The 15,823-nt window shown below is 50.7% G+C and overlaps 1 protein-coding gene across 2 annotated transcripts in view; it reads left to right on the forward strand.

Annotated features, from left to right (window-relative positions):
• The window catches only part of AFF1 (AF4/FMR2 family member 1), an 80,542-nt gene extending 70,295 nt beyond the window's left edge, over positions 1-10,247 (forward strand). For both annotated transcript variants that reach the window (XM_026041285.1, XM_026041284.1), the window contains exons 14-22: positions 591-834; positions 1,677-1,768; positions 2,656-2,719; positions 3,432-3,568; positions 4,078-4,149; positions 4,749-4,842; positions 4,942-4,985; positions 5,832-6,052; positions 7,580-10,247. In XM_026041285.1, the coding sequence (XP_025897070.1) occupies positions 591-834; positions 1,677-1,768; positions 2,656-2,719; positions 3,432-3,568; positions 4,078-4,149; positions 4,749-4,842; positions 4,942-4,985; positions 5,832-6,052; positions 7,580-7,701 (1,090 nt within the window). In that variant the 3' untranslated portion in view covers positions 7,702-10,247. The remainder of the gene's footprint in view (positions 1-590; positions 835-1,676; positions 1,769-2,655; positions 2,720-3,431; positions 3,569-4,077; positions 4,150-4,748; positions 4,843-4,941; positions 4,986-5,831; positions 6,053-7,579) is intronic.
• The last annotated feature ends 5,576 nt before the right edge of the window (positions 10,248-15,823 follow it).

Here is a 15,823-nt window from a genome sequence, read left to right on the forward strand (position 1 = left end):
AGGCTCTATGGTTGTTGGGTGCTGCGTATAGCTACTGTAGCCCCTGGATAGTCAATCCTAACCTTAGATGATCAGCAGTCTGGGATTGCCAAAGTCTTAGTAAACGTGGCCAGCCCTGCCCCTGGGAAGCACAGCATTTTAGTTCTCTCTCCCTTGAATCCTCAGAACTTTTTTGCCTGTTGGCTTATTTAGCTGGCAAGTCTCAAAGCAACAAAGAAAGACTCGGATTAATTCTCTCAAAGCTGGGGTCAAGTTTCATGGTAAGCCTCTCTCAACGGAGAGAAGAGCCTTATGGTGCAGAGGGGAGACAGAGGCAGTGCTGCAGTTGACTTGCCTCGAATATCAGGTCTGTGCTACAGGGAGATCCGTCCCAGGCGTGCAGGTCACTGTAGGTGACTGTACTCTCTTTTTCAGTAAAAAGTGACTGTGTTGGAGGGCTCTCTATGTGCAAAATCCAAACAACCTAGTTGCAAGCCTTTCCTTGAAAGCTTAGTATATTGGTACATAATGGTGTTCTTAAAACGTATATAATATATATGTGTATGTACGTCATATTCATTCCATACAATATATCTGCCTCCCATCTGCAGAGTATCCAAAGCTTCACTGGACATGCAGAGGAGAGATGTCCTGCTGCCCCCGCCGCTGCCGCCCCCGGCTCCTGCACATCCCGCCCCGAAGGCGCCCAAGGGGGCCCAGAAGCGACCCAGGAGCGAGAGCGACGAGCAGCCTGCCCCGGACAGCACTGCCAAGAACAAGAGCAGCCACAAGGATCCCTTGTCCTCCAAGCACAGAAAAGTGGACAAGTATCCGGAACAGCCTAAGAGCAACAAAGTAGGTATCGGTTAGCACTGGCAGGGAGTTTGCTGACTGGGTGCAGCTGAAGGCATGGCACGATGGTGTCTTTCCAAATAGTCAAGTAATAAAAATATAAATAATATACATAAAAATAAAAATACTTACTTTTAAGTGCTTAAAATATTTAGGTGAAGCCTTAAAAGTGATTGTCCTTATAAAAAGGAGCGGATCACTTAAAAATAAGAAGTAACAGCCCCTACTTCTGACCATAACCTTATAGCTCATATAGGCTTCTTACCCAGTTACTGCTAATGAGCCTTGCAGCTGGTTTTTTACATTATTGGTTTATAAAATGCAATTGTATTGCTCTTCGTTGGTTCCTCAATCCATGTGGCCTAGGACATAGGTTTCTGAAGGGGAGACTATGGCTGCTGCACTAGCTGGCTTCTTCCTGCTTTCCTTTTCCTGAAATTCTAGTTGCTGACACAGAACCATGGATTGCTGTCTGTGGAAGCTGGAGATAGGTGTGAGTGGATGTTGCCAATTCCCGTCTTGGCTAGTGGCCAGGAAAAACATTGCTCTGAGCAGGCTTAGTGTTACCTTGGTCATTGTGCAAGGAAACCTGCTACTTAAGTTCAAAGAGGTTTGAATTGTGCTAAGCCTTATTAGCAGGCACATAGGAAGCCAAGTTTCCACCTCTGTTGCTAGAAGAGGGGAGGGTTGAGGAAGAAGGAAGGAGGAGGAGTGCGGAGAATGGGCAATGCCTGGGACAAGTGACTGTTTTCCCCCCAGAATTTAGGAAAACTGGGCTTTAGGTGTGTTCTTGGTGCTATCTTTGTGACCTGTTTCTGCCTTATACCATGATATTTTTTTTCCAGGAATCTGCAGGGGATGTCACAAATCCTTTCCCAGTGCCTTCTTTGCCAAATGGTACCTCCCAGCCAAGGAGACCTCAAGTCAAGTTCGAGAAGTAAGTTCTCATTTTACGCCCCTCTTGGGGTCCCTTCCGAAGACACAGGGGCAGGGCTGGCCCTGCAGTCCTGCTTCTTAGGGAGGACTTGTTTCCTGAGAAAGAAAGAGGGAGACGCCTGGGGCCGGCTGATGTCAGGTCTCACAGTCACGTCTGTCCCCCCGCTGCGTGTGACGCTCTCTGGTTGCAGCAGTTCTTGCCTCAGGGAAGCTAGTGGGGAAGTTAGGGGCTTTTCAGCTGGGTGTCATCCCCCTGAGAGGCTGCCTGTGCTTACCTGCAAGGACGGGTTTGATTTCTGTGGTTCTTGCCCCTTGATAAGCTCCTCTGTGATCAGGTGCTGTGCAAGTGACTGGCCTCTTGGGATAGAGAGAGGGCAGGACTCGTAGCTCCGTTCCTTAGTGCGCAGGCAGCTCTGGGTGCGCTAAGTGATACCAGCTTCATTAATTACCCACTGAATGAGAGCAGGATTTATAGAAGCTTTTGCCTGGCTGGCAGTCTCTCTCGTAAGCAGAAGACTTGAATGTAAGCCCTTTGTGTCCAGCTGGTGAGTGGTGTGCTGCAAAGTGTACCACACGATGCAGTTCAATCCAAATCTATAACGCATTTCAGTCCAAATGTATGTGCAGTTTTGTGTTTGAGGAATGTTATGAGATCCCCTAACTGCTATCCTGCCATGAGAGTAAAGAAGTAAACTTGGCCTCGTAGGCGCCAAGCATAGTTTCCTGTAATGTCCAGATCTACGTTTTCAATGTTTCGGTAAAATGAGAGTTTTAAAAATCTATTTATATTGATACTGTGAATCACAGCATCCTCTAGATCTGAAGGTAAAATCGGTACTTACCTTGCCCTGCTTTTGTCTGTTTTTCTTCTCCCTGTCCCCAATTCAGACAGCATTCGATAGAACATTACATTGAAGAAGCCAAGAGGCTGAAGCACAAAGCTGATGCTATGGTAAGTCCTGGCTCTGTGCGAGGTAAAGCAGTTGTGACATTGTGATTTGCTGCCTCTGTGTGTGAACAAGATGTGGTGGTTGGAGCATTATTCCCCCTAATGGATTTTGCTTCAGTCATATGTGTGTATATGTGGTAAAGGAAACTACAGAGCGAGTTTTGTCTCTGGAAGTAATTTCACAGAGTCACAGGACAGCTGAGGTTGGAAGGGACCTCTAGATTTGTAAATTCTTTTTCACTCTAAGGGGCAATTGCTGTGTTTCCCTCCCTGTTTTTGCAGTGGACAGATTTCAAACCCAGTGAAAGCTGGGGAGGGAGAGATGGAGGAAGGGCAGTTAACATTTTTTTGCTGCAGGATACATTTTTAGTAGGAGTTGAGAAGCTGACCTGCTCTACAAATGTCGCTCGGTGAGGACAGAAAATCTTGTAGCAGGATGGTCCCGTCTGTCGTATTTCCTAAAGAGAAGCCTGTAGGCTGAGATGCTGAAGGGTGACGATCGAGGCACAGGAGCTGCTGTCGGCTGCGGAGCACTCGTGGCTGCCTTGTCTCTCAGAAGAGATGCTGTGAACCCTTTAAATATCTTTTGGAGGCCTCACTTGCATCTTTTCCTTTCTTCCAAGTTCTGCCTCTCTTAGGAGAGAAAAAGATTTCAAGTTCCCTGAGATAAGTATCTTTGCACGTGGTCTTAAAGGGAGCTTTTTCTTCCCAACAGACCGACAAGGTTGGAAAGGCCTTTCAGTACCTGGATGCTGCACTTGCCTTCATTGAATACGGGATTGCCATAGAATCGGACACAGCAGCCCCCAAATCTGCTTACAGCATCTTTGCTGACACCATGGATCTCATCAAGTAAGTGGCTGCAGAAGAAGCCTCTTGGCTGCGGGCACCTTTGGAGGGGCAGGGATGCTCGTGTCTGGTGGTGACCGTGGCAGCTGGGGACTCTGGTACCGGAGCAGAGCTCTGGTTGCTGCCCACACACGGGACAGACAGAGACCATCCAAAGACACCAGAGAAACCACCAAAGAACTGAGTCTTTTGAGGCATCTCAGGGCTGCTTATCACAGGAATTAGGTCCACGTTGGCTCAGGTACCACGAGCCTCGTAGCTGCGGTAGACACCCATGAACGCCAGACAAGGCCTTCAAGGACACAAATGAGCTTTGTCTTTATTCCCCTTTGAAAGTGAGGTATTTGGAGAATCCTCTGATAAGGATCGTGCCAGGACCTCAGCGCCAGCCCTAAGAATTCGGGTCAGATTCAGGTCCTGAGTTTTGGACTGCTGGCACGCACCGCATCGTAAACTAGTGGGACTTGAGAGCCCTGGCAGCTGACAAGGTTCTCCTGATTTTGTTTCTATAGATTCATAATGACATTGAAACCCTTTATGGACTCCTCAGCATCTTCACAGGAAAAGATTTTTGCCGTGTTATGGTGAGTAACTGCTTTTCTGTGCCTTCACACTGGGTTTTGGTGCTTGCTGGATTGCAAGACTCTCAGGGGTGAAGGAGGGAGTTAACTGGGAATCCAGATTTTGCAAGGAAACAAAACGATAAAAAAAAAAAAAAACAGAGCAGACGGAAACATGTCTAAGCTGAGCCGTGTTATCACAAGGGACCGCACGTGGAGGACGAAGGCTCTAAAATTTCCTCTGCTGGTAACTGGAGAATGCCCCGGGGCTTGGAGCTGAGGTGCAGGAACGCAGTCTGGCCGGCCGCCTCGGGCTGTGCCGCAGGAGCTGCGAGTGAGCCCGAGCTGGGGCACGTCTGGCCGGGGCCACGCCAGGCCCGCGGCCCCCGCGAGCGCCTGGGCACCTGTTTCTGTGAAACAGCAGACGTGCCTCCTGCGCTGTTGGTTTCCCTCGTGTGTGTTTGATTTTGCCCCAGTCTTTTTATGGAGGAGGAGAGAGCGCTTGGGCTCTCTTGACTTGGAAATGAAGTTGAGATGGGCCTGCCCTGCCGGGGGGAGCTTCGTTGCTGCCCCGCAGGCAGCCGGGGGCACGAGCACCGACTCCCTGTGCCCTTCATCCACAGCATGCGCTGCCAGGCGGTTCTGCACATGGCAATGTTCCGATACAAGAAAGACACGGCAGTGAAGTATTCCAGGATCCTCAATGACCACTTCAAGGTGGGCCATGTGTATTAGTAGACTGCCAGCTGGGCAGAGGGGATAGTTCCTCGCGTTGGTTGGCAGACCCGAATGTAACCGTTTGCCTCTCTGCTGCAGAGTTCTTCCAGAGTATCACAAGCACCTTCTCCGTGTGTTGCAAGGTAAGATTCAAATGTAGGTTGCAGTATGTCCATAAAGCTGTGAGCAAAAGCAGCAGCCTGTTTGAGTCACAAATTGTACTCACGTGCAGTTTGCAAGTGATTTCAAGCAGAAAGCTCCTTCCCAGGAACGTGCATGTGTTTCAGCTCTCCCTTTGCTGTCATCTCCGTTTGGAAGAGTCGTTTTTGGTACGAGGTGCAGAGGCTTCCTGCGTGTCATGCAGAGCTGTTCTCCACCAGAGAGGCAGGCGCAGAGGAGCAGGGAGTGTCTTGTCCACGTGCTGCTCTGGGAGCTCCCGTGGTTTTCATCCTTGTTCTGTTTGTATCTCAGATCCATGGAGACTTAATGGAATTGTATCCCCATGGGGCTTGTATGTGCATCCCCATCTCCCTGGCCGCTGCCGTGCAGAAGATGCCTTTACACTGGGGTAGCATAACTTTAAAGAGACATTTCAGTATTTTCTCACTAGCCTGTGCACTTTTTTTAAAAAAAAAAAAATCATTTACTAATTCAATTACAGAATATTTTGACATTTTTTTAATGCATCTGCAGCAGCGTTGCTGTATATGTGACAGCAAAAGTAAAAGGAATATTTGAGTAACGTAGAATTAGGCCAATAATGCAAGGAAGCCGTGAGGATGGGTGAGCTGAGCACATTTAGCTTTCCCAGTTCTATGAATAAATCTGCCCAAGTTGGCCCAACTGCTCTGACTATCTGTCAGGAAGCGTGGAGCGACTTAAGGATACCTGAAAGGGAATTAGTTTGGCCAGCTAGTTAGGCAGCGTGAGTAAGACTTTCACAAACAATTAGAGATTTTGTGGCATTTTCTGAGGCTCGTGTCCCGCAGGAGCTCCGGCACGCCGTCCCCGCTCTCTCCGATGCCCTCTCCCGCCAGCTCCGGGGGCTCGCAGCCGGGATCGAACGCCAGCGGCGGCAGCCTGGGCGCTGCCGTCAGCGTCCCCTCTAACATCCCAGTCATCACTTCCTCCTATGTCAACATCACTTCCTACGTCCTCTACGCGTATGATATTTGGGAACACGCTGATGCCCTGGCCAGGAGGAATAAAGGTAAGGGTTTCCCCTTGGCTTCTGTGTCCTCTCTAGTGTGATGTGCTTGCATGGACCGACTTGCTTAAATCCTAACACTCGGGTGAGCAACTGCCTAAAGGCCTGAAGATCACAGTCTTGAGTACACTGAAGTTACCAAGAGAGCTCTGGCGTGTCTTGGTCTGCTTGGACACCTCAGAGCTGAGGGACAAGGGAATCGGGTGGCGGAAAGCACCCGGCTCCCTTTGTGGTAACATTAGAAGGGGCTTTTTTTTTTTTTTTTTTAATGTTTGTTTTTTCCTTTCGGGGGAGGGCTTGTGTTTCCTGAGCTGTTTCCCTTTCTTTCCAGACGCTTTGTGCTCTGCTTTTCATTTGATTTGTCAGAGTGTTTTTGTTTTGACAGCTGTGCAGCTGGCTTCCCTCCTTGGGAGAGGAGGAGGTGAGCAGCACTTGGCTCGCAGTCCCTGCTGGGCACGGGGCAAGCGTTTGCCAGGGGCTTTGCCTAGAATTGCCGCTATTTCTCTTTTTTTTCAGGCTTTGTTGTTTAAAGGGTTGTTCAGGTGGCATGTGGTGAATCAGTAAAAGCCCTCAGAGCGGTGCAGTTCAGACTAGAGCCGTCCCACCTCAAGGTCTAGTGCCACTTTGCATGAAAAGTGCAGTTTTTTGAAGGGGTGAATTTCCAGCACAGGTTTTGGGGCGCTTTTGAATAGAGCCACCTCCCGCTTGCAGCCGCAGTGAACGTGCAGTATTTGGGATAGTATCCTCCAGAGGCTGGGTAAGGACTGGCACATGGAAGGAACAGGATACGTTGCTGATAAGGCAGAAAGTGAAGGAGCCACCAAGGAAAACCCGTGGGAGAGCAGCTCAAGAGCAGTCTTGCTTGGAGGCAGCCTGACCTCAAAACCTGTTCTGTGCTGGTGGTGTTTTTAACGTGGCTGCATGATTACGAGGGGAGTCGGTGTCCCCAAAGGGTGGTATCTTGGCAGCAGGTCAGTGAATACCCCTGTAGGGTTAGCCCCGGTTTTTGACTGTTTGGGTTGGTCTAGGGGTTTCAGATCTGGAGCTTCGAGATACTCAGTGTAACGTATGGATGTCAAGAGAGATGGGGAGGGAATACATAGAACCAAGAGGCCCCATCCTGACGCTTAGACACTTTCCACTGCATGTACAAAGAACAGAGGAGTGGCAGCAGCTTTGGGCCATCACGCTCCCTCACGCAGGGACGTGCCAAGTTAGTGAAACCCAGCGGGTTAGAATGGTTTCCGAGTCACCTCATGTTTTTGCACACTTGCTGCGCAATCTTAACGTTTTCAGTGCAAGGAGGTTGGGTTTGTGTGTGTGCAAAGGTTTCTTCCTGTACGTGCTGCGTCTCACGGGTGTGTTACCCTGCTCGGCCTCCTCGCATCGCTGCTCTTTCCCACTAACACATTATTTAGTGAGACTTGCTCGCCGCGCTGTCGCTTCTCTCTGCTGCGCTTCGCTCTTGCCGGCGTGCCCGTTGTGGAAAAAAGCAAGCAAATGTTTTCTTTCTCCCTCCCCTTTTCCTAGATTTTTTTGATGAGCTCAGCACAGCGGGGTGTGCTCTGGCCCTGAACAGCAGCCTGGCCGAACTGGTACACTACACTAGACAGGGTTTACAGTGGCTGAGACTGGAAACAAACACGCCTTAACTGGTGCTCAAGGTGGGGAAAAATACCTTGAACTCTTTTGCACTTTGGAAGCCTCAGCGACGGTCCAGCTTGCTGAATCATTAGATGCAAAGCACCTGCGAAGGAAAAGGAATCGACACGGACGGGATCTGGTTACACTGGAAAAAAAAGAAATTGAACTGTGTTTTTTAGGGTGGCATTCGGCCACCATGAAAAACACGAGCTGGAGGAAGGCCTCGGAGCTGACGATGCCTTCCTTTAAAACGACGAAGTGCAATGAATTGTCTTGAGTGACTCGATGTTTTGACGGTCTACAAACATTTCTATTACAAATAACCAGCAGGACAAAAAGCACCCACGAAGAAGTGCCGACGAGAAGGAAATCTGCCTCCAGAAGTCGTTATGCAACAGCCCGCGGCCTGCAGCAGTTGTGTGCCCGGAAGACGCCGGAGAGAAGGGGTTTTGCAGACACCGATGCCACGCGTAGCGCCGGTCCCTCGTTCTCAGAGGGCAGAGCAGGGGGAGGACGAGGGCCCGTCGGCTTTATGTGAAAACACCCCCGGCTGAGCTCTCGGCGTCGCCTGCTTTCCGCCTGCACCCTCGTGCGTTGGCCAGGCGCTCTGCAGAGGAGCGAGTGTCACCGCTGCCCTCAGTGCTCCGAGGTCACCCCCTTAGCTCCCCGGGACTGTGGTTTCCCTCCTCGCCCCGCGCGCGTGCCCACACCACATGAACCATTTCACTGAGGGTCTCCTTTAGCTTTAGCCTCCTAAGCCAAACGCGCTCGCAGCGGCGGAGCTGCCAGGTGAGGTGAGGGAAAGCCCTGGGTCCCTTGGGTGGGGGACACACTTCGCACCCATCAAAGGCCGATTTTTCCTCCTCTTCCTCCTCCTCCTCCTCCTCCCGCTGTTTGCAGTTTGGAGGAGGGCGGGCAGGGGGGACCGGGTGGAGGACACCCGCAATGGGTCACTGTGATAGCTGGGACACGACTGAGGGTGAAGAGCTTAAACCGGAATTGCTTCTGCTTAGGATGGGAGCAAGTTGCTAAAGGTGGAGCCTAAGGACAAATTTTGCCTTCGGGTGTTGGCCATCCCTGGTCTCGCTGAATACTTAAAGGCAGGATTGGGTTGTAAGGCAGGGCCTCCCTTGTAGGGGAGGCAACTCGTGTGTGCTCTTGCTCAGCGGAGCTCCAGGTTGGGCCCGGCGACTTGGGAACCCGCAAGGGAACCGGTAGCTGTTTGCAGGCATTGCTTCCTTGGCGGCAGCTGCAGCTTGGAGAAGGTGGCTTTGCCCGATGGCAATAAGAGGCAGGAACGTGCGCGCAGCGCTGTTCAGCTCAGTAAGGCGGCACCCTTCTTTACCCAAAGATTTCCTGTTGCATTTACAACAGCGTTCTGCCATCCTCATATCTACTAGTGTGCCTTAGCTCTCTGGTCTCCTCGGACATCCCTCACCCCGTTTCTGCCAGGCCAGGGCGGCTGGTGAGGAGAAGGACGGTGTCACAAAGGCCTTGTGCTCACGTGGAAGCAGACGCTGCCCGTGCGCGAGCTCCCTCTTGCCCGGGCTTGGCGGCTGGAGGAGCGCGCGCGCTTCCGCACGGGCAGCACCCGCTTGGTGAGACGTTTGGTCACAATTTTTAGGCCCGTGGAAACAGACGGCCAACCTCACCGAAAGGTCACATTTCCAAAAAGTGTTTGCTCTGGGAAGGCCTCGCTGGCAAGAGCGCTTCGCTGTGCTCGGCAGCCCCGGCACTTCCCCGCACCGAGGGCTCTCCCTTTGGCGGCGAAGGGCCTGCGGGATCCCAGGGGCATCTTCTCAGCTCTGGAGCTGTCCTTCGACACGTTCACTTTATTTAAAAGCCTTAGTGCATTTCAGGGATAAGCTAATCCTAACCAGCGGAAGGAAAGTCTATATTCTCCCCCCCCACCCCAGTTTTACATAAGAAACTTCTTCTTGGGAGGAGCGACTGCTTTGAGGAAATGCAGGGCCAGAGGATCGGTATTAACTGTTTTATTCTCAGGAAGTGTGGGAATGGCAAACGAAATTCAAGTTTTGATGTGCACTTTGGAGCCGCTGGGCTGACGGTAATGAGCTGGAACACAGCCCAGCGGGTTGATGTCGTCTTCTGACTTAAATAAGGCTAGTTTTAGGCTTGCCAGCTCAGGAGGAAGGAAGGTAGGAAGCTTTCTTGACCATGGAAATGGGCAGGAGAGTCTGCAAGAAGCGCAGCAGAGCACCGAGGGGAGCGGAAGGTGAAGTGGGGAGCCTCGTGGTCCGGGTGCCTGTGGTTTGCATCTGTCCCCTTGCTGCCGGGTACGGTCCAGCCGCCTTGGCGTGGGCTGGGAACCAGACTGGGGCGGTTCCTGCAGCAACGTAGCTGGCGGTTCCTCTCGGGAACCTCCTTTCAAAAGCAAGGAATGGGCTCTGGAAGCAGCTGCGATAAGCTGCAAACCTTGAAGCTACCTTCTGTTTTAGTCCGTGGAAGAGACTGTGTAAATAATAGGGAATTTTTTAAAAAAGCCATGGTGTTAAAACCATGAGCCAGGTGAGAAGCCCACAAAGGGTGAGGAAAGGTTGCCTGGTCAGGCCCCTTGACAAGAGCAGGGGGAAAGAACCATTTGCCATTAGGAACTGCCAACCCAGGAATGCAAGGAGAAGCTAAGGTGATGGTTGAGCCCCAGGAGGGGAGGAGGCTATGGTAGCAAAGCAGCAGCATTTCCATGCAATATTTATTGAAGAAAAAAATAATATGTATGTTTAAATTGTCAAATGTTCTATTTTTAAGATGCCATTTATTTAATAGGTGAAAAAGCCCCACTTAGGTGGAGCTGTAGATCTCTTCTGTAACTGAAAGTCCAAGTCTGGCTGCAATGTCCTTGGTTTTCTTTTTGTCCTCTCTTCTCCCCCTTGGTTCCCATTATAAATCTGTACATCTTAAATTTATTTGGGGGGAAGTTGGGAGGCGATCTCCCTCTTGTAAATAACTTTTTTTTCTGCCCTGTGTGTGATGATTTCCAGACTGATTGGTTCATGCATATGGGGTAATAAACAATAAATGAAGTCGCCTGTTCATCACGAGTCGTTGCGGGAGTCCTCGTGTCCTCCACCGCTCGGCGAGAAACGGGAATTGCCTCTTCTCTCTCCCTGGTCTCGGTGGCTCGCTTCCGACTCAGGCTCAAATAGAAACCTCTGTGCAGGGAGTCGCTTGTTGCCTTTTATGTTTCCCCGCTGTGTTTGTCTTCTGCTTTCCTTCAGGAGCAGGGACGGGTGTGAATCGGGACGCCCGGCGTGGCGGGAGAGTCACACTGTGCAGGTTTCTGCCTCGTGTCCTGGGGAGAGGGCTGTGGTGGGATGTTCTCCTCCGAGCGGCCAAGCATGTCGGACGTGGACTGGCCTTGGGTGCCTTTTTTTTTTGTCTGAAATAATAAATCTACAATTTAGTTTCCCAGTCTTAACAAGCTAAAGAACGTGTCTCCCAAACTCCCTGTGTTTCCTGAAATAAGGCCGTGTTGTCACTCGGGTTTGGCCACGCGCTTTGTGAACGTGGCCGGTCCCTGGAGGTCCCCGGGAGTTTGTGCTCTGCTGCTCGGTGTTGCTGAGGTTTTCCTTGCGCCCAAAATCTCTAGGCCTCGTTTCCTGTGGAATAACGTGCTCCCTCGGCGGTTCTTCGTGCACGGTGGGAATCATCACCTCCCCAAATGTTGTCTGGTGGGGAAAAACAAACTAGGGAAGGGGATGGATGTGTGGAAGTACTTGAGCACTGACTCTGCGCTCTGAGGCGTTTGTGAATAGGCACTAGTGGCCTTTTACAATCCTTGAAAAAAGATGAAAACCTGATTTGGGATACAGCTTCTAAAAAAAAAAACAAAGCAAACCCCCACCACTCTCCAAAGAAATTGTGCCACGGATCTTCTGTTTGTCTTCTGTATTTGAGGAGGAATTGTGTATGTATATAGATATATATAGATATATAGATATAAATTAAAGAAGTGATTTTGACTGACTTGTCTTCACATTCTTCAGATGAAAAGGATATTGACTAAAACCTGTAAAAGATGAAACAAGAAATAAGCTGTCGAGGGACAGGGAATTGTTTTTGTTTCCTTGTTTTCTCTCTCGTAATGACCTCACCCGCAGTGGTCCGATGCCGTCACTTTTGGTAGATGGTATTGAAAAAAAACGGAGGGCACAAAAATAGATGTCCATTTTACCAGTTCAGTCTGTCTGACAACTTTGACCTTCTCTGAATGAGAACACTGGTAATTGTGGGCGGTAACCAACTTTCCCCTGGACAAGAGCCGTTGGCAGGTGTGGATCGCTCCCGTGGAGGTGCAGAGGAAGCCCTCGCAGTACGTGCAAAGCGGACGGATCCCACAGAGGCCCGGAGCCAGCGAGGACCCCGGCTCCCAAGGTGAGGCTGCCAAGTCTGCTCCTTCAGGAGAGCCCTGCAGGTCTGGTGGCCACGGTCACGTCACGTCCCCATCGGGCTGCTTGCGTTGCTCCCTCCTGGCCGAGGGCGGCTGGCACGTGTCGGAGCAATGTTCGTGCCAAAGCTGAAGGAGCTGCCACCATAAAGCACTTGGTCTGAAAGCCCAAGTGTGCACGGGTGTTGTAAGCAGGAAAAGCACCTGTGGGGGCATCTCTCAAGGGAAACCTGCAGTCCTGCAGCTCGGGTGCAAAGATGGAGAGTGCCGAATTACAGCACCGCTGCCGCATTGCAGAGGTAGCACTGGTCCAGCAACTCTAACTGGGGAGTAGCGAGGAAGAGCATGGAAACTAGATGGGATGAGGCAGAGCTGGGCTGACAGGCTGGGAAAAGGAGGAGGGAGGAGAAGGGGGCATGACAGTTGTTTGTGAATTTGGTAATTTTATGTAGGAAGGCGCAGGGTACAAAGCAGAAATACAGCAAGAGCAGCTAGCGTGTCCTTCGCGAGCTGCAAGGCAGGAAGGCTCTTTGGCTCTCTCCTTTCATTCCTGTCCTCCCTGTCCTGTGTTAACCGTGATTTTGGCTCGGGAGTTGACAGCCACTTGCACAAGACACTAGCAAGAAGGGAGCAGAGCGCTGCTTCGTGAAGTAACGTGTGGGGACGATGTATTTTTATGGCTTCATGCAGTCGTGTCCGTGGCTGCGTTGGGCTGCTTGTTTCCCCTGCCATTGTCCGGTGTGAATCCGCCTCGGCTTGGGTCGGCGCGGAGCAGGGGTCTGCAGTGACCCCCCGCGGCAGCCCGTGCCGGGTTAGGTGTGCTGACTTGCACGGGCCCGCTTTATTTTCTTGGCAAAGGTGCGTGGGGAGCGATGATTTATGTGCGGTTCTTGGCCTGCGCGCGGCGTCTTACCCAGCAAGCGGCTGAGGCCGCGCGGTTTTCCCGCTGGCCGGGGAGCAGAGCCGAGCCTCGCTGCCACTCCCCAGAGCAGCTCCAACCGCATAGCTTCCCCCTTAGCTCACTCGTTTTCAGGGCCATTAACTTAACGAGCGTCAGGCGCCTTTCTCTGGGGGCTGCTGCCTGGTGGCAGGGGCACTCCAAGGCAGCTGGGGACGCGCATGTCCCCTTAGTCGCTCCTGCTCTATCAGCTACCTCAGGACGCGGCCTCGACGCACGTTGCGTGTGACAGCTCAAGTCACTGCTTAGGAGGGAGAAGCAACGTCTAAAACTGACCTAGTTTAGTCGACTTGGTAGTGGAGGATGAGGCGAGACATGGGGGCAGAAGCAGTAGGTTATTTGCTCCCTGGGCCCTTTGCTGCAAGCCACGGACCATGACAACCCCTACGGACCCTTTTGGCCGGGCAAGTTGGGTGACAGAAATGATAGAGCTGCCTGTTGACTTTCTTCAGCGCACGAGCAGCTTGAAAATGCGACTGTCTGGAAGGCAAAGAATTGCTTTAAAATGCCCTCGAGTGACAGCAGCCTCAAACGCGCTGACAGGGCCAGGAAAGAATTACAAATGCAAGCTGCATCTCCTGGTGCTCGTTTTCTGCCAGTTCCAGCCGAGAGAACACGCAAAGGTTTGGAAAACAGAGCACAGATGTGGCAAAAGCAGCCAGCAACAACAACAAAAACGATCTGGAATCGTTAGCCTTAGCTTTGTAAAACTGTGCACGCCAGCAAGAGGGTGTTGAAATGGCTTTAAGAGGAATTTCAGCCTAAACTAAAATAGAAAGTAGCGCCCAATTGTGAAAATAAGCTGGAGTTGCCTTCCAGGCTCTGGTCTTATTAAGCTTGAACAGGTTAATTGGCAGAGTTTTTACTGCCCGACAGGGTCGTGTTTGTGCGAAGTGCTTCACTCTTGCTTTATGCCGCAGCCGTGGTCGCAGGTGTTGGTGCTGAGCCGGGTCTAGGCAGAGCAGCTCCTCACCGAGCAAGGTAAACTCAGCTCAGGGCTGCTGTGTCCTGTGGGAGCTTCCCGGAAAGCTCCGTGATGGCTGCTGCGTCTCCGCTTTGTGGTTTATCTGAGACCCACCTTTAGTTATTCCAGATTGCCTGGAGTAAGTGGAGGACTGCCTCGTTCTTCTGTGCTTGGCATTTGTGAACGTTTTGTTGCTTGTTGACCTGATTTTTCTCAAGCAGCTCATTTCCAAATCCCCGAAGAGGGAGAATCACCCCAGAAGGACCCTTTTGGTGCAGGCAGAGGTAGTGTACGAAGCTTGAGGCCACGCAGCCAGGACACAGGAAAGCAACCTGATGCTAAAGCTCATCCAGAAGTTGTGAATAGCGAAGCAGGCTCATCATCTGCTGCTGGTAACACTGCAGGCAGTGGCATGCAGCCTGCTTCAGAAAAGGGGCATGTTTTCTGCCCTGAACACCCATAGCTAGGGCTAACAAAACTGATGCTGCAATAACTGGCTCAGAAATCCCAACTGCCCCTGAAAAACATGATTTAGTGGGGATGCTTATTCCGCCCAACCATCCAGTGACATCTGACTGCTGGCGTGTGGGTGGCCTTGCTTCAGTGAGGCGCCACTGCCTGCCACATGGGTGGCTGCAGGACGGCACCTCCATCTGCTGCTCAGCAGCGTGGCTGGAAGCACCTCCCTCTCTGCTGCTTTTCAAGGAGAAGGAAAAAGTAACTTGTCTTTCTGGTTTCTGGTTTTGTTTTTTTTTCTTGATAGCATTGGCAGCAGTGGATTACTTTTTTTTTTTCCCCCCTCATTTGGAAAAATATCTTAGTGTGTTTTATTAATAAAAACTGCAGCTCTTGAAAGGATGTTGCTGAGCAATCAGAAATCAACAGGCAGGGTTTTTAGGTTTCATGCAACTATGCAGTGTCCTGAGAAGACCTATGTAAAAGCAGGAGTTGCTACTTAATTACAAGATGCAACTTACCTTTAAGTTAATTCTAACTTAAAAGGAGAGCACGCTGGCCATAGAGCCCAGAGGTCCGGTGAAGGGCAGTTTGAGGCCCTGGTTTTGCTTGTTCCCAAAGTCCAGGGCTTTGGCTTTCGTATGAGTGACTCTAACCATGCACTTGCTTTCTTCTTCCCTAGAGATCATTTCCCTGCATTTAGCCAAAGGTAAGTGCTCTAGACATATTTGGATTTATAATTTTACAGGTAAAAATAACAAAAGCAGTAAAAATTCCCAATTGAGACTTGAGCAAAAACTTTAGCTTACAGTTTAACGTATGGAATTCACCACCCCAGATGCTTCCTGGAGAAGAACTGCTATTGCGGATCAGAAGTCTAATTTTAAAATGGACTAGGTGGAATTCAGGACTGCTACCAGGAGAGGGCCACCTCATACTAAAAGCCACTGTGCATCTACTTTGCGGTTTTAGACTTAGATTATATTTCATTGATGAGTTTTGTTATTGTCCTCTTTGTCAATACTGGAAGAAATAAAACTGAAGTTTTTGGTCATCCAGCTCTAGACACAGCTAAGTTATTGCATTTTGTTACTGCAGTGATCTCATTTAAACGAAGTGTCAACTTGAGGCTGCTTTCTCATTTTCAGCAAAACTTCTAACACTAGTTTTGCACAAAACTGCTGTAACTCAATGGCCAGCTACAATTCGGAGTGTAGGCACCACTTCATTGGGAAGAGGTCTCTTGCTCACCCTACCTTTTTCAGTCTCCCTACCGGCTGTGAGATTCCAGAAAGGCCAGCAGTAACCTTGTTTGGGGACAGGGTTGAAATATCCTGGGATTCA

This window comes from Nothoprocta perdicaria, unplaced genomic scaffold (assembly GCF_003342845.1).
Source record: "Nothoprocta perdicaria isolate Ctin4 unplaced genomic scaffold, notPer1 scaffold_281, whole genome shotgun sequence".
In the NCBI taxonomy this organism is placed as follows: Eukaryota; Metazoa; Chordata; class Aves; order Tinamiformes; family Tinamidae; genus Nothoprocta; species Nothoprocta perdicaria.